General features: G+C 44.5%; 1 protein-coding gene across 2 annotated transcripts in view; it reads right to left on the reverse strand.

The window, feature by feature from the left end:
* Cdc14a (cell division cycle 14A) overlaps window positions 1–26,098 on the reverse strand; it is a 170,207-nt gene that overhangs the window by 62,083 nt on the left and 82,026 nt on the right. For both annotated transcript variants that reach the window (XR_008216438.1, XM_052730935.1), the window contains exons 7-9: window positions 25,016–25,078; window positions 11,000–11,087; window positions 4,153–4,383 (exon numbers count right to left, since the gene is read on the reverse strand). Coding sequence is in view for 1 of the 2 variants with exons in the window: in XM_052730935.1 (XP_052586895.1) it covers window positions 4,153–4,383; window positions 11,000–11,087; window positions 25,016–25,078 (382 nt within the window). In the remaining variant the exon portion in view is untranslated. The remainder of the gene's footprint in view (window positions 1–4,152; window positions 4,384–10,999; window positions 11,088–25,015; window positions 25,079–26,098) is intronic.

The raw sequence follows: 26,098 nt of genomic DNA on the forward strand, positions 1-26,098 counted from the left end.
AGCTGAGCATGCATGGTAGAGCAGGCGCCAGAGGCAGCGGGTCACCAGGGTTTGCAGTTTGGGTCCCTGTCTAGAGAGCGGGTGGGCTTCTTCGTGGAGACTCCCCTCACCGCTCCTCACGCAGGGAGCTGCCTGGCGCCCCCAGGCAGGTTCCTAATCCTACTCACACCCGAAAGGTGGGGCTGTGAATTTTCAAATTTCTCTGAAACTGAAGTTGCTTCCCCCCCTTTCAAAAGGAGTCTATAATTTTAGGTCTATAAAAAGAACCTACTTAGCACTCAATAGTTGGGAGCTCTTACCACAGTGAACAGAATAGGAGTACTTCACCAAGTTTCTATTAAAACTTTAACAAAAATGGTAAAGCATCCTTAATTAAAGGGCTCCCTGGCACAGCCTGACAAAGGTGTGCAAGGTGCTATTTTTTATACCAAGTGCTTTAGACTGCCAGTCCTCTTTCTGATTCCCAACAGGGCATCAATATGCACACAACAGAAGAAGAGCATTGCTGTATTTTAGATTAATATTCATGCTGGAAAACGTCTCCGATTCACAGCCATGCCTTTAATGAACCTTGCTGTGGACTGCAGACACTGACTGGGGCGTTCCGTACCTTTGCAACAGGGCTGTGTCTCACACCTCTGTGTAACGCTGTATGTTCACACATGACATTCCCATTCTCTCCGGTCCCCCATGAGAGTTCATTTAGCAAAGGAGAGGAGTCTCACTTCCACCTCCTTTTAGTTCAATTAAAACACTGAGTGCTGCTTGAATTTCCAGAAAATTAAGCTGACTTAATCAGGGCAGATGTCAAAGTAATTAGCAAGCCTAGGTAGCTAAGTACGCCATTAAAAATAAAACATCTGCAATTAAACCAAAGGTGTGAGCCCTATAAAAGAATCCTACTTATGTGAACGAGTCGGGAGAAAGGAAGAAGCCACCTCATGTTTAAGGAACACCACATGTGAATGTGACCTTCCTCTATAAGAACTCACTTTAACACTTTATAAAAGTGATGTCAGAAATATGGGGGAAAAAACACCTCTGTGATAGGAAAAAAATGTGTGTACATTTCTTAAGAGGTAAACATTCACAGGTAAATGATATACAGAGAAAGCCCGTAACGAGAATATTTAACTGCAGAGTTTACTTTTCCCAGTATTTCTTAGACATGACATATTATCAAGAGAGGCACTACATTTAAATGAAAGCTTTGTCTGGAAGACGCTGTTTCCTTGGAATCATCTACCACCTCTGGCTCTTACATTCCACCTCCACTTCCACTTAGATCCCTGAGTCTTGGTGTGTGTGTGTGTGTGTGTGTGTGTGTGTGTGTGTGTGTGTGTGTGTATGTGTGTTGGGGTGTGTGAGGGGGATTAAAAAGGCATCCCATTTAGGACCGAGTGCTCCAAAGCATCTCACCCACTGCACATTATGCACTTGGGGAATCTCTATTAATCCCCATCTACTCCAAGAACAATACTGACGCACATGAGCTCACAGAGGCTGGGCCAGCAGTCACAAGATCCGCACAGGTTCAAGCCAGAAACGGTCCCAGCACTGACAGGGGGAAGTGAACATGGGGGTCCCACCCCTAACCAAGAAGCTATTTGCAATTAATACCTCTCCCCTGCCCCCAACAAAAGGAAAATCAGCGTTCCCCAGTGGACTCTCACCGTGTATATTATCCGCACCTCAGGGCAGATCCCATACCCAGAAGTAGTTGGTCGTGTTTTTATGGGGTAGGGAGCTTTGGTTTCATTGTATTAGGTGTGAGCATTTTTTCTGTCTTATTGGATTTTTATGTTTTGATTTTCATTTTTTATTTTCTTATTGTTTTGAGAGAGAAATAGAACATGAAGGTGGGTGGGTAGAGAGGTGGGAAGGACAGGGAAAGAGTCGGGGAGGGGGGAAAACATGATAAAAAAATATTGTATGGAAAGATTTTAAATAAAAAAAAATGAAAGCTTTGTCTTTTTCTCCCTTGAATTTGTTGATCCAAAATATGGCTTATAAACACACAGATAAACACATGCCCTTGTAAGAGTAAAACTAACTGCCTAGGGAAAAAACCAAATTAAAATCTTGTAGGAAAAATGCTGATTTTTTTTTTTTTTTTTTAGAAAACTGAACTTTGAAAGAGATGATAGGAGTATCTCCTACTACACCTTCACTGCCACGATCCACAAGCCCTCGGGTGCTGCTGACACATGAAATACATGAAAGTCCGGCCTTGTCTTGTATCTGAGCAAGCTTTAACAATGTGAGAACATTATATTACCAGATGTAGGGTCAGAGGCTGGACCCCAGCAGCTGCCCCCCCCCCCCCCCACACACACACACAATGAGCCAGGTTAAGTCACCCATCCGTAGTGGTCTAATTAAAGATCCATTTGAGAGTAGAGTCAGAAATGGAGATTCCTTCAACGCGCTTCCGTGGGGAGAGGAACAAGGGTCCAGTGACCCCTTAAGATCTGCAAAGTGATCCTGATCCGATAAGTTGTCAACCGATGTCACACACACACACACACACACACACACACACACACAGCTCTCCCTCTAGCTGGCACCAGGCTTCAGGCCCTTCCTTCCCCCAGCACAAAATTCCTGAGGAAAAGTCAATTTCTTGGGGTCCTTTATCTCAACAGCCTGATAGCCAAGGCAGCTGGCACAAGATTCTATTTAGAGCATCTTCCATCCTGCCGGGAGGGTTACAATAAAACGAACTTGGGGTGCCTGTGAAACACATTCAGAACAAGGCAGCTCCCTGTCTGGGGAAGAGAGTCCAGAAGCAAGCGAGTGAGCACCTAACAATCCAAAGGGCCCTCCTGCAAGCCAGGGTCTGTCCCTCATGAAGGAGGGGGAGCGAAGGGCTGCGTCCAAGGTGGGTGCAGCCCCACTTCTGGAGCCATCCCTAAAATCGGGGGCCACGTGCGGGTTCACTTCCCTCTCTTCCAGGCTGCTGGGGGAATGCAGCTTCGCATCGCTGCCACAGCTCACATGTTCAGCAAAGTTCCTCCACCTACTCAAAATCTTAAACATAGAAACAAGGGCCTACAAAATGGTATTTTAATTTCTGTCAGAACCAAAGCCACACTGTCTGAATAAGGCAGTTACAGCAGCGCTCCGCACATGAAAAGAACTGGTACCATCCCCAACACCTACTGGCCGATTTGCATAAAATGCAACAAAAAAAAAAAAAAAAAAAAAAAAAAAAAAACCCTTTGTGGACACAAAGCCATGTGAGCAGCGCCACCTCGTGGCACTGTGAAGAGCTGCGGGTGGCGAACTAGAGGCTCCGGTTCCCAGGAGTGATTTGTTTCCGCCGAAATCTTGAGACCACCAACCTGGAAAACCTGCAGTGGCCGCTGAGCGGCTTTTCACGTTTACATAAACTCTCAAGTTGAACTGGGAATCCTGCATTTTGACTTGTTAAAACTGAGACCTACACTTGCTATTCTCTGAGCAACCCCTGCCTCAAAACGCCCGTTCCAGAGGCCAGGTATTCACTTGCACCGTGGAGACAAGAGAATCCCTGGCGTTTACTGGCCAGTCCGTGTAACCAAAAAGGCAGGCTCCTAGTTCAGTGAGAGACCCTGTCTCAAAAGGAAAAAAAACAAAGTTGGGGGGGTGACTGAGGAAGACACACTTGTTGTCAAACTCTGGCCCACACAACGTGTGAACACACACACACACACACGCACACGCACACGCACACGCACACGTGCGCGCACTCCAACATGGAAGCACTAAATGTCAGATAGTGGAAGAGTATGGAGAAGAGATCATTCTGAAGGGAAAGGGGACAAGGGAACCAGCAACGTTTACCTCGACACAGTTCCCTGAGGAAAGATGGTCTTTCCAGCCTATGGACACCTCTATGCTACCCTGCCCCTGCTTAGGATGCTCAGTCAATGAGCCTGAGTTAGAAATGTAGAAAGTACAAGCTCTGGCTTGTCAAGAAAGCCGGGCCACACCAAGGCGATTAATCCCTCCTTTAGGAAGGGATTATGAAAAACAGGCTCATGTTCCAACTGTCTAATACAAAAGAGAAACATCCCACTGTTTTCCATCACCAGCAGGTCTCGCTCATCATTAGTGGGGTTCGGGCTCGCCCTTCCCAAGCACAGCTGGCCCCTGAGACCTGGAGCACACCTTTGCAGTGGACCGCGATGGCCCCTTCTGTGTTCTCACAGATGTTCAGGAACCTTCGCACGATGTTGTCGCTGGGAGTGCTGCCGTCTATGAAGAACAGGTCGTAGTGCTCAAAGCCGGCGTCTGTGAAGCGCTTTGCCTCGTAAATCTTTTTGTTCAATCTCACGATTGCAGTCACGTTGTTCTTTTTGAAATAGGGAAAGTAGGCTTCGGGGGCGTGGAGAGGGTAACCTGTAGGCAAACAGGGGTAGTCAATCAGCAAAACGCCGCAGTCCATCTCACATAAACAATAAAGTATTCGAACCTCACTGTGCTTAGGAGGAAAAGAGTGTTTCAGGAGAACATGAAAGGCCACAGAAGAGCCGTCAAAGCAGCGGCTGGCCTAACTATAAACACCAGAGGCAGGAACAATGCAAACAAAAAACCTTCCCTGTGTATTGGAAAGAGTTCATTAAAGTCGAGAATAGCAATCCATTAAAGAGTTCATCAAGGGTGAAAATACGAATCCTGGGAGCCCAGTCTTAGAGCCCCCAAACAAAGGCAGTTCTGAAGCATTCAAATGTGCAGAGCAGGGCTAGAGTGACTTGGGGCAATATTCCTCCTTGGACACTATTTTTTACCTAACAAATGCATTTCATCTACAGCTGAAGCTTTTTTGAAGCCAAAGGCACAGTTCCCATCTATAGCATAACTCCCTGTGAAACAGGGTTATGGTTAATTATCACTTGCAACTGTCCAAGTCACAGCATACAAGATTTCTCAAAATTACCCCCTTGAGGTAACAGCTGGGAACTGGGGAAATGGTGGCCAAAGGATTCCATTAGACAAGAGGACTATGACCAAGCACCCCAGTGTACCACGTGTTGACTGTAGTTAAAAACAGTGTGTCGGACTGGATCCATGTGTTAAACTTGACAACCACTCCACAGTATATACATCATTTTAATCAATCATATGTGTAGCATAAATATATACATGTACAACTGAAAATATTAGCATTTCAAAGGAAGAGAGTACCTTCTAGTAGACACTTCCTTTTTGGTGGGGTGACAATCTCCAGATTGCCCCGGCATGTCCTCCACTAAGCGAGCATTCCTGGGAGCTTCAAAGGCAACGGAGTCACTGATCTGCTCTTGGTCAATAATCCAAAGTGACCACTGGGAATTTGGGCCACTGTAAGCCTTGCAGCCCCAGGAGCTCAGAAGACTAATTTCCTAACACACCCAATTACCACCTATCAATCATTCGGGATTCACCCATTCTGGGTTCACCAATTACTGGCAGATTCTTGGCAGACCAGGCAAGTGAAATGACCTCACTTAGAGTTCACGGCCATGATGAGCTTCAGAGAGTGAGCCAGAGGGTTTCCACACTGGGCTCCTGGCTCTGTGTCCTGCTCGTCCCGTCAATTGCATTTTCTCTCAGCTCCAAGCCAGCCCTTCAATGTCATACTCTGTAATTCTAAGACTGTGTCCGAGTCTATATGCAGACTACTTTTCTACCATCCTTCCTGTATGTAGGAGAGATGCCAGGAGGACCGAAGAAAGGCTTTCTTCTCATTCTGCACCTCAGCCAGGACTCCCAGCTTTTCTTGGCATGCCCTGCACAAGACTGATGTCTTCTCTGGCAGCAGAACCACCTGGTCTCCACTCCTCCAGCCCTAGATCTATACAGCAGTGGCGTTCCCTTCAGAGCTCCGAGCAGCAGAGGCTCCTCCTCCGTGCTCCTCAGTCCTCCTAACTCTCCCTCCTTCGCTTCTCTCATCACCCTCAGCCTTAGGGGACTCTCTACCTTCTCCACAACCCCCAGTCTTAGGGGACTCACTACCTTCTCCACAACCCCCAGCCTTAGGGGACTCACTACCTTCTCCACAACCCCCAGCCTTAGGGGACTCTCTACCTTCTCCACAGCCCCCAGCCTTAGGGGACTCTCTACCTTCTCCACAACCCCCAGCCTTAGGGGACTCTCTACCTTCTCCACAACCCCCAGCCTTAGAGGACTCTCTACCTTCTCCACAACCCCCAGCCTTAGGGGACTCTCTACCTTCTCCACAACCCCCAGCCTTAGGGGACTCTCTACCTTCTCCACAACCCCCAGCCTTAGGGGACTCTCTACCTTCTCCACAACCCCCAGCCTTAGGGGACTCTCTACCTTCTCCACAACCCCCAGCCTTAGGGGACTCACAACCTTCTCCACAACCCCCAGCCTTAGGGGACTCTCTACCTTCTCCACAACCCCCAGCCTTAGGGGACTCTCTACCTTCTCCACAACCCCCAGCCTTAGGGGACTCTCTACCTTCTCCACAACCCCCAGCCTTAGGGGACTCACTACCTTCTCCACAACCCCCAGTCTTAGGGGACTCTCTACCTTCTCCACAACCCCCAGCCTTAGGGGACTCTCTACCTTCTCCACAACCCGCTACGTTCTTCATTCTCTACTGTGACAAACTGTCTGTACTAAATTCTCTGCGTATGGCTGACATCAACAAATCTGACAACCAGTGCCGCTGAAGATGTATGGAAAGAGGAGCCCTTATTCATGGTGGGTGGGGTGCAAACCAGTACAGCTGTTATGGAAACCCGCATGTAGATCATTCAAAAAATTAAAACTAGATTGATCATATGTCCCAGTGTGCCACTCATGAACATATATCCAAAGGACTCCAATCCTACTACAGAGATATGTACACACCCATATTTATTGCTGCCATATTCACAACAGAAAGGATTTGGAACCAGCCTAACAGATACATGGATAAAGAAAGTGTGGTACCAATTTGCAATGGGATTTTACTCAGCTGCAAAGAAAATGAAATCTGTAGGAAAAAATAGAGATGGGTGGATCTGGAAAGTATAATATTAAGCAAGGTGACCCACACTCAGAAAGACAAAAACCACATGTTCTCTTTCATCCATGGATCCTAGTTTGTTTTATATATATATATATAAATGGATGTAGATACAAGTAAAGCTGGAAACCTAGAAAGAAGACCATGAGAAGGTGAAAACCAGTGCTAAGGAGCAGAGGAAAGAAGGTCGGAGGGGCAAACTGACATGAAAGTGGGAACCGAGACTAGGGGGAGGTAATGAGAGAGGGCTGGGGTATCAGGACAGTAGGTGAGATGATGGAGGGCTGAGGTATCAGGACAGTACATGAGATGATGGAGGGCTGGAGTAACAGGACAGTAGGTGAGATGATGGAGGGCTGGGATATAGGACAGTAGGTGAAATGATGGAGGGCTGGGGTATCAGGACAGTAGGTGAGATGATGGAGGGCTGGGGTATCAGGACAGTAGGTGAGATGATGGAGGGCTGGGGTATCAGGACAGTAGGTGAGATGATGGAGGGCTGGGGTATCAGGACAGTAGGTGAGATGATGGAGGGCTGAGGTATCAGGACAGTACATGAGATGATGGAGGGCTGGGGTATCAGGACAGTACATGAGATGATGGAGGGCTGGGGTATCAGGACAGTACATGAGATGATGGAGGGCTGGGGTATCAGGACAGTACATGAGATGATGGAGGGCTGGGGTATCAGGACAGTACGTGAGGTGATGGAGGGCTGGGGTATCAGGACAGTAGGTGAGATGATGGAGGGCTGGGGTTATCAGGACAGTAGGTGAGATGATGGAGGGCTGGGGTATCAGGACAGTAGGTGAGATGATGGAGGGCTGGGGTATCAGGACAGTAGGTGAGATGATGGAGGGTTGGGGTATCAGGGCAGTAGGTGAGATGATGGAGGGCTGGGGTAACAGGACAGTAGGTGAGAGATGATGGGGAGGAAACTCCACTCAAACACACTTCTTTCAAAAATATCATAATAATACCTAATATCATGAATGATAATTTTTAAACATTTTAAATGAGTAAATAAGAACCCCTTCTGGCTGGAGTCCCTGAGCGTGGTTCCCATGGCTCCCATTCTCCTCCATGGACCCTGCAGATACACTATTGCTTCTGGCTACAGCCCGTTTTCTAGTTCTCTGCCTTCTCTTCCCATTTGTGAGCTACGGCACATAGACCAATAGATGTCATCTTAGTTATTGGTCAGAAGTGGTTCTACTGCCTGCAAAGAGGAGCACTCGCTGGTGAGTTTGGTCATGGTCAACAAAAGATGGAGTCTGAACCAGAAGGCAGGATTTACTAATCCCTGCCTGGCTGCATTGGCACAAACAGGTTACAGGAAGCTTACTTCTCACCCCCTGTGTGGACAGAGGGAGAAAACACATCCTTTTCTCCGTACAAAAATCAGGTCTGTTTTCCTGTCGGTTTCCTTGGTAAGATAATTTCCCAACAACAGACTCAGGACAGAGGGGAAGTGACTGTGGTAGCCGTAAGGAAGCAAGAGCTTTGGAACCACATGAGGAATGGCTACACGGAGGGACTCCAAGTCCACGGGAAGCCCTGTTTGGCTGTGGCAACAGCTGGGAGTCTCTGCATGGGTTCCTGGCATCCCTTATGATGGCCCCTGCCTAGTCTGATGCCTATCTGCTCCCCCTAACACCAAGGCGTGAGAATTTCTGCTTGTACTTAAATGCCCATGAGGAGTAGATGGAGGGTTGAGCTAATATACCTAAACTATAAGAGAAGCCACGGGTATCTTTTGAGAAAGCACCTGGGGTATACTTGTAAACATGTGGTATCAGGACATTGAGACGATGATGACTGTAACAATGCCTAATTTTATTGATCACTTGCTGTGCACAGCCCCCACCCCCCCACCCCCCCCCCCCCGGCACCATACCAAGTGCCCCATATGGATTATCTCATTAAACCCCACAGGTTCAGAATAACCAATGGCTGGATAGCTGACTGGTCCACGCACACATAGCTAGGCAGCATTTAAACCCAGCGCCTGTGCCAGAGCTTATTTCAGGTAAGGTTTGTTCAGATTCCAAGAAAGAGAATACGATGTTAAAAAAAAAAAAGAAAGAAAAAACCTCTTAAAAGGACTTTGAGTTAATTAAAGCCAAGAAATAATTCAAATATCCTACGTCTTCTCAACAAGTGTATGTCGATGTTATCATCATGTTCGGACCCTCGTTATGAGGGACTAGTTTTAGCAATGTGGTTTCTGGGAATCTACCAATCTACCCAGGGCTGCTGGGTGCTCGCCCAACCCTTACTCCATCTCACCACTAGATGGCGACGTGGCATCAGTGAGGCACAGGACCCAGAGGAGCTAAAGAGCAGCCTGACCAAACACGTGTTTAATTTCAGAGCTAAAAGAGACTTCACCTCATCTGTCCCGAGCACTTCGCTTTCAAGTTGGGAAGGTGAAGAAAAGCTAAGTTAAATGACTACTCCACGTATGAGAATACGTTGCTTAGCTCATCAGTGATAAAAATACAGCTGTGTAGCTGTTAACCGACCTGACTCAAGGCCCTTCATCCGGTGTCTCTAACCCTCACTAGATGCCCGAGATGTGCATCAGTTCCTCTCACTGGGCTATACAAAGGAGAAGTTAGGAAGCTCGCTGCAGCTTCCACAACCAGTAAGGGACAGAGGAGCCCGGCTTCAACCTGCCTACAAGACTTCAAATTCTGGGATTCTCTGTCTCAAGCTACCCTCCAGCCCTCATGAGTGTGTGGTTTCGCTGTCTGTCTGTCTCTGTCTCTGTCTCTGTCTCTGTCTCTGTCTCTCTCTCTCTCTCTCTCTCTCTCTCTCTCTCTCTCTGTAGCATCATTATCCATTAAAAGAATTGTTTTGAAATCTAAAATCCAAAATACGTGTTTCATTCTACAGTTATAACTCATTAATCAATTCAAATTTTATATAAAACATTTTGAAAGAGAAGGCCTGCTCTTTCCCTGCTGCTGAAACAGCCTGAATGACGGCGGCTCAGCAGATGCCCTGGTTGTTCTCGGCTCACACAAACACGCCCGTAAGACTCACACAATGCCTTCTGCCTGGATCCCATGACAGAAGGCTTCCTTTTCCTTCCTCCTAGCAACAGCTATTTGATCAATTATGTTAAAAATCGCAGCTTTTCCTTAGCTCTCCACCATAGCTAGATCACAAGGCCCTGTTGCTGATGACACAAGATACTTTGGGTGAGGGACGGAAACATTAAGCTGGAACTGACCTGGACACTTCCTCCCTTTTGGCTAACCTTCATAGCATCATCTGGTGCAGGCGACTGAGGAAGAAAAATTACCAACGGTCTTACCCAGCTGTGGCCTCTGCAGGCGACAGTCCCAACCTGTCAGGCAAGATGAGTCCACTGTGTGTTCAACAGTGCCTGACTCACTCTATGTGGGCAGCCAACAGCCTTCTGTTGGAATTTCAGGTCTGTTCTATGGAAGAGAATTCACGCGTGGTACCGTAAACCAGGTCAAAAGCCCATGACTGGGGAGGTCATTGACTTGGGGGAGGGGGGTCTGCTGTCATTTTGGTAACTGGACACCTGGCCAAACTGCCTGCCTTCTAAACATTTGTTCAAACCCATTAACTAGTGCTGCTCTCAACCGTGGTCAGAGAAGCTGTGGGCAGCAGTTAATACAAGATTCATAAATTGGTTAGAAAGTTGAGTGTCAGTTGAGCACTCAGCCATAAATGGGACATCTATATCTCTCACACAAACACACACGCACACGCACACGCACATGCACACGTACACATAACTAAAAATAAAATAAATCTGCTTTGAAAAAATAAAATAAAACAGGGTTATCGCTCCACAAACTAGAAGTTTAGCATTTAACTCACTGTTTAATTTTGAAAATTATGAATAAATATCCCTTAAAGAATATTAGCAAAGGAAAAGAACTGTACATAGAAATAGAGGAAGTAATGAAATTGAACTAAAATAATAATGTTTAGGTGGTAAAGGAGAAAAGAACCTACCATTTTCAATTTTGCTTTTCGGATGCGGTCCACTAAACGCTAAAAATTTCCCTGGAACAATCCAGTTGAAGTCCCCATTTTCAACACGCTGGCAGTATTTTGTGAAAAAAGAAAAGAAAAAAATTTATGATTTTTATGCAATTTAGGAAGTCTTTACAAATAAAAGCACTTATCACGCTGTTGGTACTAGATCAATGGGACTCACGTGAAGAAAAACCAATAGAAGTTCGAGATGTACCTGATTTACAAAACGCTATTTGTAAATTCACTTCATTTAAGGAAAGTTTCTACCCAAATGTCGAAAAATTTAGCTTGTCTGAAAAAGTTATTTGGCTTAAAATAAACTTGTCTGCTGGTCAGTCTGCTATGAAGTAAGATGAAAATATTGTTTATTCCAGAAAAAAAAAATAGGCTGAGGTAAAGGAAAACAGAAAATGCAAGCACTTTCAGGAACATGGTAAGCAGGCTTTAAATCATGAAAAAAAATGGTTCACAATAAACACGTTGCGTTTTTTTCCTGGTTGCTTTTGTTGTTGTTGAGGGGAGCGCTGATGTCTACTTTCCATGCTGATTTAAAGACTGTCAAGAAGGGGAAATGAGGCACAGTGTACCTTAGAACCGTGGTTCTCAACCTTCCTAATGCTTAGACCCACATTGCAGTGACAGTTCCTCATGGTGTGGTGACTCCCCAACCATAAAATGATTTTCGTTGCTACTTCATAACTGCAATTTTGCAACTGTGATGAATTATAATGTAAATATCTGTGTTTTCCGATGGTCTTAAGTGACCCCTGTGAAAGGGTCATTCGTTCCCCCCAAAAAGGTCACAACACATAGAGTACCATTGAGAACCACTTGAGGTACACCAAAAACCTTTCAGCCAAAGTCTCCTGCAAGGGGCGTCAAACCCAAAGAAAGGCTGGCAATAAGACCACTGTTTCTAACTCTGGCTAAGTGGTCACCCTGGGAAGCTGACTTTCTTGGTCTAACCTTCCAACTAGATTTTCCAGTGAAATCTTTCTTTGAAATGTTGGCTATCTTTTGATAAGTTTTTAAATCCTATGAAACCAAATGGAATGTCTTTGCAGGCTGAGTGATAATTGTTAGCCTTTGGTCCGCATACTCAAAGTGATCATTAGAAAAGACCTAAAGACCAAGAAAATGGGTCACTTTGCCTGGTCCCAATACCTCCTCCTTTCCTTGTGCTATTAACCCCTCAGGACTGGAACCAGGATTGGGTTACACCCAAGGCTTTGCAGGTGACTGGGAGACTTCTGTGTAATGCAATACAAATATTCACACCACCACACACCCAACTCCAACCCAGACCCAAGTCTCCATCTTCATCAGGGAAGCAGCATGATTCCATGCCAAGAACTCTTCCTTTGGCATTTGGTGAGAGCCTCCATGATAGGCATTGGAGTCAAAGCTTGTACTCTTCAGTAAGTACAAAATAAACCTGTATTAAATGCATTAGAATGTCAAGGAGATGAGAACCACTGCTTCATTTGTGCTATCCATTACCACGTCCATGAAAACCAAAACTAGGCTGGCCAATTTCTATTCTAAAATACAATTTCTACTACAAAATCTTTCCAATCATAAAAGAAATTTCACATAGCGTCTTGAAAATGGATCCACTGTAGTAACCTAATCATAGTAAACATACTCTCTTCACAGGACCCTAAAATCTTATAGACTTATAAACACATGTGTAGCTATCTCTTTACAACAATTGGAATAAAGAATCAAATGTACAACTTTCTACTAAGAAATTAAAGAAAACCGTCTAAATGAATGAGTCAATATGCCCCTTGAGTAACGGGTAAGCTTGATACACTGTACAAATTTAAGAATGAGTATAAACTTCAACTATCAAAAGACAAAAGCAATTCCTTATGAACAGCAGAAGACAGTGGCTCTCTGTGTTCACTATTTCTGTATTCTTGGCCACTGAGGAGGTCAGATGAATATATTGTATTACATCTGTTCATTTTGATTATAGACATCTGTTTGGTTAAATAGTAACCCTTTTATAATCCGTCATATGCTAGAGCAGTGAACTAAAGTCCCTGTAGTATATCAACAAGATAAATTCACTCACAGTATCAACAGAATTGTGTTTGTGAACCCTCCTACCTAAAATGATAAACATTAGGGAATTTCAGGCTCTGATATTCAGCAGCCTGGGAAAGGTTTGTAGAGTAAACAACAAGATTTAGGTCTTAGATTTAAGTTTGAAACAAAAATAGTAAGAAAGTTACAGCTTTTAAGTGACCTACTACAATATAAGATTGATTTGGTAGTGTTCCAGAACTATGGTCCATGCCCCTTTCACAGTCATTTCTAGAAATGCTAATGTGTCAAAGACAGAATAGTTAAAACGACACAAATCTCTTTTCCTAATTCAACTTCAAAGAATCTAGATCAGACAGAAACTTCAGGTACTTTCCAGCCCTACAGCATTCTGTTAAGAAACATCTAAGAGAGTGAGGCAATGGCATTGACCCAGCGTGGTAAGCTGATGTAATGCTCACTGCCCACCAGATACCAGTTAGAAAACCTGCAGATGACCTACACCACAAGAAAAGCCCCGGACAAACATGGCATCTCTAGAATGGATGAGTTTCGATGCTATAACACCTTACTACAGGACTCTCCAGTCCACAAAAGATTACAATTTCTCTTGAACAGCTAAGTTGCTGTTCTTAAAATGGAATTTGACTTGAAAACAAAAATTCTTACACTTGTAAGAAATATATTTGTGTCTCTGGTGTACTACTTACAAATATGCTTTCCAGCCCAAATATTTGGACTTTTACCATTACCATAGGTCCACAGTACAAACAGAAAGTCCTGTAGGCTGATAATGAGACTCCCAATATCGGTTGTCTAGCCTAGCATTATGTTTTCTACCATTCTGTCATGCATGTTTTCCTAGAAAACCTATGTTAAGAACTGTAACTTGGTGCTACACACAAAACAATAAAAAGGCATTATTAGTGCTTGTATTTGGGAATGACAACTATCAACGATGATAACAGCAAGTATGAGCTACACCCCCACTCTGCAAAACAGTACAGCGTGTAGCTCATTTAATCCCCACAATAACCCCCAGAGGAAAGCGCTGCTACCATCTCCGTCCAGCCATTAAGGAACAGCTGCACTGGACTTGCACACCACCCCAGAGGCACACCGGACAGAGGGGGGCAGACAGAGTGCTTCAGAAACTAACACGACAGCTTTTTAAAAATTCATCTTCAAGATGATTTTGCGTTTTCTTCACCTCTGAAACAATGAGTTCACTCCAACAGGACAGCTTTATTACATAAATAGGACTAGTGCCATGAAGCTGGACCTTTTATGAGCTGAAGCATGGTCAATATTTGAGTTGCTGGGTTAAAATGAAGTTTCCATGTCCTTTGGCTCTAGGTGAGCACCAAACTCCAGATTATTGGTTAAGGTCTGCTTTTGAATGAGAACGTGCTGAAAGAATGGGGCGTGTCCAGTGTGGGCTGCCTGGGAAAGGGAGACGCACAGCTGTCGAGGGAGACAGACAATACGGAAGACAGGCCATGGGCAAGGAGAGAGATGGGAGAGAGAGAGAGAGATTGTTCTACTAATCCAGGCCAGTGAGCACCCCTGCAGACTCAAACACAGAATGCAGAACTCTGCTGTGCTTGCTGATGTCACTTTAACGCTCCAAGATGAGGCCTGGAAACAGCAAGACACACGTTGTTATTGACAAAACACAGAAAGTGTGTTCAACCGGAAATCACGAGGTCCTATACTAGCAGGATCCCAGGGTGGGCAAAGAGAATAAAAAGACTTAAAAGGTTGAAAAAGATGACCAGAGATGGCAAGAGGAGAAATGTAAGAGCCGCCACCTTACAAAGTGAGGAAGGAAATGTTTTCACAATTAGAGTTTAGCCACAGAGCAGCCCAAGAAAGAAGACCAAACCGGGCCTGTTCGGTTTGGGACACTTCTATGCCGGCGGGAACATCAGACCATAATAGTTATAGAGACCACACCTCAAACAGTTTGGAAGTTAAAAAAAAAAAAAATACCTACAATCCCAGCACCTGGAAAGCTGAAGCAGGAGGACAGCCAGGAGTTCCAGGCCACCTGGGCTACAGTGAGACCCAGTCTCAGAAAAGCAAAAACCAAAACACAAAAAGACACGGAGAAAGACAGTAGGGAAGGGAGAGAACAGAAAGAAAAGAAATCAAACAATAATTAAGAGGAAGGAAAAAACAAGCATGAGGTATTGTTTAGGAGAGGGAAACCTAAGAGTTTTACAGACTTAGCCCATGTGATCTGTAACTAGCCATGCGCGTGATTAATTAGCACATGTGGAAGCCCTGGGTCCCTCCCCAGTAGCAGCTGTAGTGGCCGGGAAGGAATTTGATGTCCTTAAACTTTGTGGCCTTCGAGTGGTGAAATAAACACAACAGGATGGCTCCAGAAGCATGCTTCAAATAGTTCTCCTAGCCAGATCCCCAAGGGAGGCGCACCTCGATAATTGCTCCAGATGGTTGAGGCCATGCCCACACACCTGCACTCTGAGGCCTGCTTGACCCCAGTCCTGCCCACGGTCTACGAACAAGAGAAGACCACGGACCAAGCCGCATTCCAGTTTGTGCTACAGAGCCGCTGCCAAGCACAGCCTGGCCCCGTCACACACTGACTCCAGCTGTCGACCTGAGATGGAAGACCGAACCAGCTTCACTGGTTCTCACGGAATGTGCCGAAGCAAAGACTCCGGGAGTCAGCATCCACTGGTTAGTATGACAGCTTCCTGATGCAATGAAGGTCACGGTCAGCCCTGACAGACCCGAGTCATATAATAAACTACGTTGGTATTACAGACAAACCCGTCTCCAGTCTATGTTGCAAATAACTGTTTTGTTTTGCTTTGTGTTTTCTTAAGTTATAAAGTCTTGCCACATAGATGGGCTGATGACCAACGAAAAGGATATAATGTGAAAAAGTAGTCTAAAGCCGAAATAGCTCAGTTGGGAGAGCATTAGACTGAAAAAGTAGTCTAACCATAGTGAATATGTTCCCTGGAAGATTACTACAAAATCAGAATGGGTTCCTAATGAGACACCTCGGTCTGGGGAGTTTGCTGTGAGATTGTGTCTCCTAGCAATATCAGAAAGCTACACCCATGAAGTCTCACCATGACTGCCTAAACATGGGCTGTACAAGTATTATACCAATGAACACACCAAACTGGACAGAGAAAAGTCCAGGAGGCTTCAACTCTACACAAAGAACTACAGGCAACTGATGAAATCTTGGAATGGGAGAGATGGTCTTCCCCAGGGAAAAGCACACCAATTGTTTGTCCGAAGCAAAATGGTCAGCCCTGAAAACATACATACAGGCAACATTATATGGACTGAGCAGGTTATATTTAGGGACATATGTATATACATATAGACAGATGCATGCAATAATAAGGACAAAAAAGATCATGAATTTGAAGAAGAGTGAGAAGGGGTAGATGGAAGGGTTTGGAGGGAGGAAAGGGGAGGGAGAAATGTTGTAATTAAATTATAATCTCAAAAATAAAATTAAAAAAGGTTTTGGTCAACTTCCATTGAAACTAGATCATACGAGGCGCCTGAGATACGCTGCGCTCTGCTCACGATGCTCTTTTGCTCACCTGTCTGTCTGTTATTTCATTTCCTAAACACCAATTGACTGCCTGTGGTGGGCAGACTCTGCTAGTGGGCTACTTGATTCATGCCAAGTCAAATGAGACATAGTTTCTACCCACAAGCACACAGAGTACACGGAAGACACAAACGTGTGATCAGTTTCTATCACCTAACGCTACAAGAGATGAGCTACACGGGCTGAGAGTGACTTCTCGGTGAGCCACATAAACAGGGTAAGCCTCCTATCCTATCTCAACCCTCTCCACCGCCTCCACCAAGTGCTAGGATTCCAGACGGCACACCGCTGAGCCAGTTCCCTTCGTAGGTTCTGGGAATCTAAAATCCGGCCTCCATGCTTGCTTGGCAAACATTTTTCCAATTGAGCCATCTCCGTGCTCCCGGTGTTATTTTTTGAAAAGCAAAGTTTCCTTGTCTGAGTGACCAGAATGGAGCTGTCTGGGCAGGGGCTGGGACAAGCAGAGGTCCCAGTTGCCAACAGGTGTGATCTGTGTTTACCAGGTGTTGAGCAAATAGGATCAGGTTCTCTGGGTGCCATGGTAAAGCCAATAAGAAGCCCTGTGCCTATGGAAGCAGCAGCAGCAGCAGCAGCAGCAGCAGCAGCAGCAGCTCTGTCGTCAGGCAGACAACAGCCAGGTGTGGCTCTCACTTGCCAAGGTCAAGATGTGGCCAGACTGTCAGCAGGTAAGAGAACAAGGTCCAGTCACCAATAGCTTGACAATCTGAGAACAGTGCCCTCCTACTCACAGCCCTGTTTCACAAAGAAGCATTCTTTCAAAAGGGGGGGAAGTTTCACTGGGGTGGGGGGAGATAATGACAGACATAGAATAGCTCCAAGGAAGCACTCTAAGTAGTTGCTAAGGTCTGAAGTTATCTTGAACTCTAAATTCTACCAAATCACCTACTTAGGGCGACTCTTGGAAATTGCATGGGCCCAAAGCTAAGTGAGGTAATAAATGTGAACCACAGCAATGAGCTCCTCCCCCCACACAAAAAAATGTCACCACTGAAGCTCCTTTCTCCGAATTTCCTCTTCAGCCATCCCACGCCCCGACTAAGAACAAGGTACTGCTAGTGGATAACCTCCCTCTGTGTTTTCCTATGAGGTCACCTGCTCACGGACCATTTATCAAAAATAAAATGCCTTCTGGAGAGCAGAGGGAACTACTGAATTGAGGATCTAGTTTCAAATCCTCCCTGGTGGACAGAAATTAAGCCCAGCTCCATAAATGGCCAATGGAGTTTAGGTCTGTTTGGTAAGAGCGATTTCCTCCCAAAATAACACAGGAAAAGCTGACTGCTGACACCCGGTGTGTATACAATTTACTAAAACCAAGGTCCTCAAAGCAGCAGGATGTACTTCACCGACTTCACCACTAGAAGGCATACTGTCCTGTATACACAGGTACACAAGTGTCACAATGTGACTTGAACACTGGGACTCTTTCATCTACGCATTTTGCCCTAGGACCAAAGGTCTATGTTATTTTTCTGAATTGATCCATGGCTAGATTTCAAAGGAGTGGCTGCTGCCTTAGTTCTCGGGTTCTTCGAGAATACCTTACGAGCCCCTATTGAAAAGCACCATTGTTGACACTGACTCGTACAGGGAGCTCACTGATCATCACATTGTGATTTTGGTCTGGCTGGCTGGTGGGCTGTCTCTGGATATTCCTAGTACTGCTGCAGAATTCTGCCTGTTTGAGCAATGTGAGTATGAGCAACAGGACAGACAGGTTGACACGGAACCTGGACAGACCATATTTGGAAGACATTTTACAAGACCATGTCTGGTGCTTTTTCTTCTCAGTCCTGAAGGGAATGAGCCATCTGTGGGTCACATGAAAACGGCCAAATTCCTGAGGCATCTTTCTCCAAACCTCCTAAATTGGACAATCCTGAAAGGACTCTCACATGAACAGTTAGATCAGATGAAGCCAGAAGATAAACCCTGCCTAGCTTCCCTTAGGCTTCATGCCACACCATGACATACATGGCCAAGCCTGCCATTCTTGTGGACTCTTCATTCTAGACACTCATGGCAACTGTATCTTAAAATGTGAACAGACCAAATTCAGGTATACCATAGTGTAAACTGCACACTAGACTTTGAAGGCATAGTGTTTTAAAAAAATGTAAAATACTTCATTAATAATCTCTGTACTAACTCTATGTTAAAATATGTGAGATATACTGAATTAATTGAAATATATTACTTAAAATACTTTCACCATTTCTTTTTAGCATTTCTAAATGTGGCTACTGGAATGTTTAAAATATTTCTATGACTAATCACAGGTGGTATGCTTTAGATCCTGAGTGAAAGTAGACATAACCTTTGAGGAATGGGTATCGGTTTATTGTTAGACTTGAAGCAAGTACTTATGCTCTGCTGACCCATCATCTGTATTCATAAGTAGTGTTCTGATCATAAAAACCTCCTTTCAAGGGCTAAGGAGATGACTCAGCAGTTAGGGTACCTGCCATGCAAGTGTGAGGACCAGCATTGGATCCCCAGATACCCACATAAACGTCTGGTGGACATGGCAGCCTACCTGCCATCCTATCCTCCAAAGGCAGAGATGGAATTCATAGAACAGGCTGGCTAATTAGAGCAGACATATTGATGAATTCTGAATGTGACTGAGACCAACTCTTCCTTAACGAATAAGGTAGAAGAATGATAGATGATTTATCAACTTTGGACCTCCACATGCACACACATTAGCTTTTTTCATTTTTGTGTTCTTTTAAAAATAAAAATAAAAAAGTAGCAATAAAACGATACCTAATGACATTCTGCTATAGATAAGTGCCTTGTTCAGAAATCATCAGAGAAGCTTCCTCCTGCAGCATACTGGAACACATACAGAAACCCACAGACAGACAAGAGGCAGAAAGTGAGAGACCATGGAACACTCCAGTGGAAAGTGTGCTAGAGCCAGAGGGGACGAAAAAAGCCAGAGGACCAAGAAAACAAGGCCCTTGAAATCAACATATGAACTCACAGAGACTGAGGCAGCATGCACAGGGCCTGCATGGGTCTGTCCCAGATGGGGTCCTAGAACTAAAAGAAGTGGACACAAGCCCTCATCCCTAACCCAGAAGCAATCTCCAATTGATAACTACTTGCAAATAAAAATTTAGTTTTCTACAAGGGAGTCTCACTGGGTAGGCAAACTACTCCTAAGGGTAGGTGTGGTAGTTTGAAAGAAAATGACTCCCATGGGTTGTGGTACTATTAGGAGGTGTGGCCTTGTTGGAGTAGGTGTGGTCTTGTTGGAGGAAGTATGACTGCGGGGGTGGGCTTTGAGGGCTCCTATGATCAAGCTACACCCAGTGTCACAGTTCACTTCCTCTTGCCTGCAGATCAAGAACTCTCAGCTCCTTCTCCAGCACCATGTCTGCCTACTTGTCATCCACCATGATAATAATGGACTAAGCCCCAAATAAATGTTTACTTTATAAGAGTTACCATAGTCATGGTGTCTCTTCATAGCAATAGAAATCCTAACTAAAAGCTGGGCAGTGGTGGCTCAAGGCCTTTAATCCCAGCACTCGGGAGACAGAGGCAGGTAGATCTCTGTGAGTTCGAGGCCAGCCTGGTCTACAGAGCGAGATCCAGAACAGGCACCAAAACTACCCTGAGAAACCTTATCTTGAAAAACCCCAAAGGAAAAAAATCAAAAAAACCCTAACTAAGACAGTAGGCTACATGCCCAGCAGTAGATGGTCAACAGAAAATGAACTTAACAGCACCTTTGGAAGTTCAATCTCTCTCTCTCTCTCTCTCTCTCTCTCTCTCTCTCTCTCTCTCTCTCCTCTCTCTCTCCTCTCTCCTCTCTCTCTCTCTCTCTCTCTCTCTCTCTCTCTCTCTCTCTCTGTGTCTGTCTGTCTGTCTCTCTCTCTCTCTCTCTCTCTCTGTGTCTGTCTCTCTCTCTCTCTCTGTATGTGTGTGTCTGTCTCTCTCTCTCTGTGTCTGTCTCTCTCTCTCTCTCTCTCTCTGTGTGTCTGTCTCTCTCTCTGTATGTGTGTGTCTGTCTCTCTCTGTGTGTCTGTCTCTCTCTCTCTCTGTATGTATGTGTGTGTCTGTCTCTCTCTCTGTGTCTCTCTCTCTCCTCTCTCTCTCTCTCTTCTCTCTGTCTCTGTCTCTGTCTCTCTGTCTCTCTCTCTCTCTGTATGTGTGTGTGTGTCTGTCTCTCTCTCTCTCTATGTGTGTGTGTCTGTCTGTCTGTCTCTCTCTCTCTATGTGTGTATGTCTGTCTGTCTGTCTCTCTCTCTCTCTCTCTCTCTCCCTCCCTCTGTCTCTTTCTTTTAATTTTATCTTATTTTCTATTTTGATTTTACTCCATTTTATTTATACGTACTTTTTTCTTTTATGCTACAGGTCCTTCAAGCATATATATGGCCTCCAGTTGAGTGTTCTCAGGGATTCCCGAGTCTGCATCCCGGTGGGTCTCTGCATCTGTACCTGTCTCTTGTGCCTTGTCTTGGGCTCTTTTCCTTCCGTTTGTTTGTTTTGTCCTGTTCTGATGTTTGTTTTCCTTTTACCTTATTTTTACTTTATATTATTTTATTATTATCCCTTGGAAGCCTGTTTGCTTGTGTGTGTGTGTGTGTGTGTGTGTGTGTGTGTGTGTGTGTGTGTGTGCGCGCGCACGAGCATGTGCATGCTGAGGCACAGGTATGGATGTCAGAGGACGACGAGGATTCTCTACACCATGTGGGGCTTGGTGATCGAACCCAGGTCCTCAGGCTTGTGGCAAGTGCCTTCACCTGCTGAGCCGCCTCACCTGCCCTGATTGTTTTCTAATGAGAGACAGAAAGACAGAAAGGGGATCCAGACGGGAGAGGAGAAGGGGAGGGACGGGGAGGGATAGAGAAGGGGAAATCGTAATCACGGTATGTTATGTGAGGGGAAGGGAGGAATCCATTTTCCTTTTTTCCCTTTTTTTTTTGTTTTGTTTTGTTTTTTGTTTTTCAAGACAGGGTTTCTCTGTGTAGCCCTGTGTGCCACCACCTGCATTTAAAAAAAAAAATCTATTTTCAATAAAAAGAAAAAAGTGCCTATGAAAAGACTCATCCTGAATATCCCCAAATCACTCCCAGCGAGTCTCACAATTGCTATCAACAATACAATTTTACTTTGAAATCTACAAGTCCTTCCCTGGAATACTGGCTTTGCTGGATGAAATGAAGGACACAAACCTGGCTATTTCACAGTTCACCAAATGACCAGGCTCCCTGGAGCAGCGCAAAATAGCAAGAGGCATTATGACAAGGAGTGCCCGGGCCACAGACCACCACAAAAGTGGCCTTTTATTCAATTATTCATTAAGCAAACATTTATGAACTGCCTGCCAACCACACTTTAATTTGTGACCTGCCGTTTGATAAGATACGTGATGGGATAGACGTTCCAAGGACAAAAGAGACATTTGACAAAAAAAAAAAAAGAAAAGAAAAAAGAAAGAAGGAAGGAAGGAAGGAAGGAAAGAAAGAAAGAAAGAAAGAAAGAAAGAAAGAAAGAAAGAAAGAAAGAAAGAAAGAAAGAAAGAAAGAAAGAAAGAAAGAAAGAAATCTCCTAGACAGTGGCCAAAATCTACCACTCAGCTCCTACTGCCTGGGTTCTACTCACTCCGGTGACAGCAGGAGGACCACATTGTTAGCAGGCTCATTGCTGGGGTGGCTGGTTTGTGAGACTCACGCAGCACTGTGTCTCTGAGCAAGGTTATCAACAGCTGTCTCAGCATCAGCAGGTGGCGGGCAGAGGGAGCATCAACTAGGGTTTTGTGCTGTTCTGTTTTTCTCTGGGTGGTAGTGTTTGTGCTTCCTCCTCTTTCTCTACCCCCACACCTGAACCACTCTTTTCAGTGAAATGTCGTTAGCATTTAATGGTATATCCTCCATGCTCATACACGCAGGGCAGAGATCCAGGCCTTGGGGGTCTCTGGGGATGAGCACCTGTAACTTACTTTATTTGGAGGTTCATTATAAGAGGACAAAATTACTCACACACAATTAGGTCTACGACCTTAAAAGACACGTATGCAAGTGAGAGGGTTATGAAATACATGCTTGATTAGCTTCAAAGTAAAATACCTCAACAACTCACACCATAGCTATATGCATACACACACACACACACACACACACACACACACACACACACACACACACACACACGAGATATGGAGGAGCCTTCTTAGGTCTTGTTTTATTTTTACAAAGAAGTAGCAAATTATAAGCACTCTTATGTGTCCTTTTAAAAAATAAATTATAGAAAGAACTCCCAGAGAAGAAGTATAGGCCAATTCATTTTTTAAAATGACTACATAAGTGATATATATGCTTCAACCAGTCTTGTCCATTATAAATGCACTGCCCTTTATTTCTAGTTTTCTGGAGTTTCTTTCCTTCCTTCCTGTCTTTCTTTCTTTCTAAAATGAAAAGATTCTTCTGCCAGTACCAAAAATGCCACACACACACACACACACACACACACACACACACACACAAACACACACACACACACATTTGAACAACAGTCTCAAATTTTAACAAATTGTACTAAACTTTGATAGACATAGATGTTTCTGAACTTAAGGATTTCTATACAAGAACACAGAATACGTTTTTCCATTAAGCCCTGTCCCATCTACAGGGAATTCGCAGCCCAGGAAGGAAGTTAAGGTGGTATGTAAACGGCCTTGATGTCAGAAAAACAGGCACAAGTTGTCCAGAAGAGAGCTCTGGTCTCCACAGACTCTGCGCACACATGCAATCAAGAGGAGGAGGTAAGAAAGGTGGAGAACTGCTCAGGCAGGGCGGAGACATTCAAGAACCGGCCGACAGGCAACTCCAAGGGGCTGGAGCAGGGCTGCGTCCACCAAGGAATGGCAGCGAGGTTCCAGAGGCAGCCAGAGCTTGGCAGAGCTGAGAGAGTGGGGCACTCATCGCACTTCGGGGCCAGGAACAAGACAAGACGAGCGCTGTTTTAAGATCATCCCGCTAGGCTTGTGGAAGGAACCTGAGACGGGACCAGCACTCAGAGAGAGGGCAACTTCAGCAGTCCAGGGAAAAGAGTTCGGACCCAGGGCAAAGGAATGACAGAGAGAGCGAAATGGGGTGGAATGCATCCTCAGGGACCAGCCATGGGAATGCAACCCTCACTGAGACTGCGAAGGGGTGAAGGGGGGGAGGGGATTCTAGTCTTGAGCCTGAGTGAACAGCAGGATGCCCTTCCATTAGCACAGATGAATGGATCAAAAGACCAAGTTTGAATGAAAGATGAACAGTTTATCTTCAAACACAGGGCACATTTTACACACAAGCAAGATATTCAAATAGACATGCTCTGGACACCAGCCCAAACTAGGAAGTCTACTTCACATGCTAGGGAGAGAAATGTAATAGATGGTTCTGGAAAAAACCAACTGATGAGCTACGCTCAAGTCATGTTGGTCTTCCTCACATCCCACAGGCTCCTCAGCTCACAGAAAGTGTTAACTGATTCTGGACCTCCCCTCATCCTACTCCAAAGTGTTCCTCAGCACCGCTGTATGGCACCCCCAGAATAGACAAGCATCCCTAAACACTACGCATCACTGAGCAGGCAGAGTTCACGATGGAGCCCTGGGGGAAAGAACAGAGTTCACGATGGTGGGTGCCCTGGGAGAAGGAGCAGCCAAGTGTTAGAACTGAGTGCATGCAATGGTATTTCAAAATCAAATGCATAACACCGGAAGTATTACAAAAACCTAATTTTGCCTTAAATGAGACCTTACTTTTAATGTAAAGGTAATTTAGAATTTCACTACCAAACTACATTTCAAAATTACCTATCTAAAGGAACAAAGAGATTGTCAATAAAGTTTGACAAGAGAATGAATATATAGGTAGGTAGGTAGGTAGACTATTGATAGGTAGATAGGCAGGTAGGTAGATAGATGATAGATAGATAGATAGATAGATAGATAGATAGATAGATAGATGAGTGCTTCTCTAAATTAAAATTTGATTACCCCATAATAACCAAAGCTGACCACTATTTTTTTAAAAAATGATAAATGGGCCGGGCGGTGGTGGCGCACGCCTTTAATCCCAGCACTCGGGAGGCAGAGCCAGGCGGATCTCTGTGAGTTCGAGGCCAGCCTGGACTACCGAGTGAGTTCCAGGAAAGGCGCAAAGCTACACAGAGAAACCCTGTCTCGAAAAACCAAAAAAAAAAAAATGATAAATGGTTTTTATTTAAAATGTAATAGTGTTAGATTTTTTAAAAATATTTAACCAACATGAAATTATATTCCACAAAAAATTAAGTGTACAAACCTCATAATGTTCATATTCATCCACATCAAATGTCTCAAAGTCAAAAAATCCATGCTGTAATCCCTAAAAGTAGAAGTGAATTAGTTTTCTGCACATAACACTAGTGAAAATCTACTCATCATCTCTGGGATGTCTAAGCACAAAGTGGTCCCACCAACCTCAATGCAAGAGCCTCAGACTTTAGCTTTTTACCATATCTCAGAGTCCCTTAGAACACCGAAACTAAACACTCTAGAAATATGAAAATGTGCCTCCAAAAGGTGCTTCTTTGCCAATTTGTGTCAGTCCTATATGCAAAACTAATAACATATATAAAATGGAACATACTAGAAAAGCTATAGCCAAATCTATAGACTTAGGACAGAATATACGACAGTAATCAACTTCTCATCCAGGAGCAAAATCAGGTCTTCTTAGAAAAACTGACCTTCCTTCTATCAGAAAGTAATATTTATGGAAAAAGGCACTTTTACTTAAAGCCCTAAATTCCTAAAGCTCTACTTTGGAGGTATTTGTTTTCTAGTGATAGTTTGGGCTAATGTAAGTATATACCATCTGCTGTTATAATTTAGAAGGAAGAATGGACCTTTTTAACAAAAGAAATATTTCATACTTTTTTTAAGCAGTGACAAAACTCTTTTAAATTAGCCAGCTTGTTCATAACTAAAATTTTCAGAAACATAGAAGTCTTTTTTTTATATAAACCAGGAAGCTATAGAGATAACAGCCGAATATAAAACCACAGGTACATTTAAAAGTTACATGAACCAGTCATTAAAAATAGACAAAGAAGCCAGTAAGTCAAGCTGCAGTACGTGGAGACGAGTATGCATTGCAAAATGTGGAACTCGGACCTTCTAAACCAGAAACACCAAGACTGCTTATAAAATAGGCTCCTGGGTCCCTTCTCTGGGACCAGGGCACAAGCTCAGCTTCTTCAAGTTATTTATTTATTTAGACAGTCTCACATAGCCTAGGCTGGCCCTGAACTGGCTGAGGATGATGTTAAAATACTGATCATCCTGCCTCCTACTCCTGAATGCTGGGACCACAGGTATGCAGCACCATAACCATAGACAGGCA

Source organism: Peromyscus californicus, unplaced genomic scaffold, assembly GCF_007827085.1.
Source record: "Peromyscus californicus insignis strain IS unplaced genomic scaffold, ASM782708v3 Scaffold_9__1_contigs__length_137607984, whole genome shotgun sequence".
NCBI classification, from domain to species: Eukaryota; Metazoa; Chordata; class Mammalia; order Rodentia; family Cricetidae; genus Peromyscus; species Peromyscus californicus.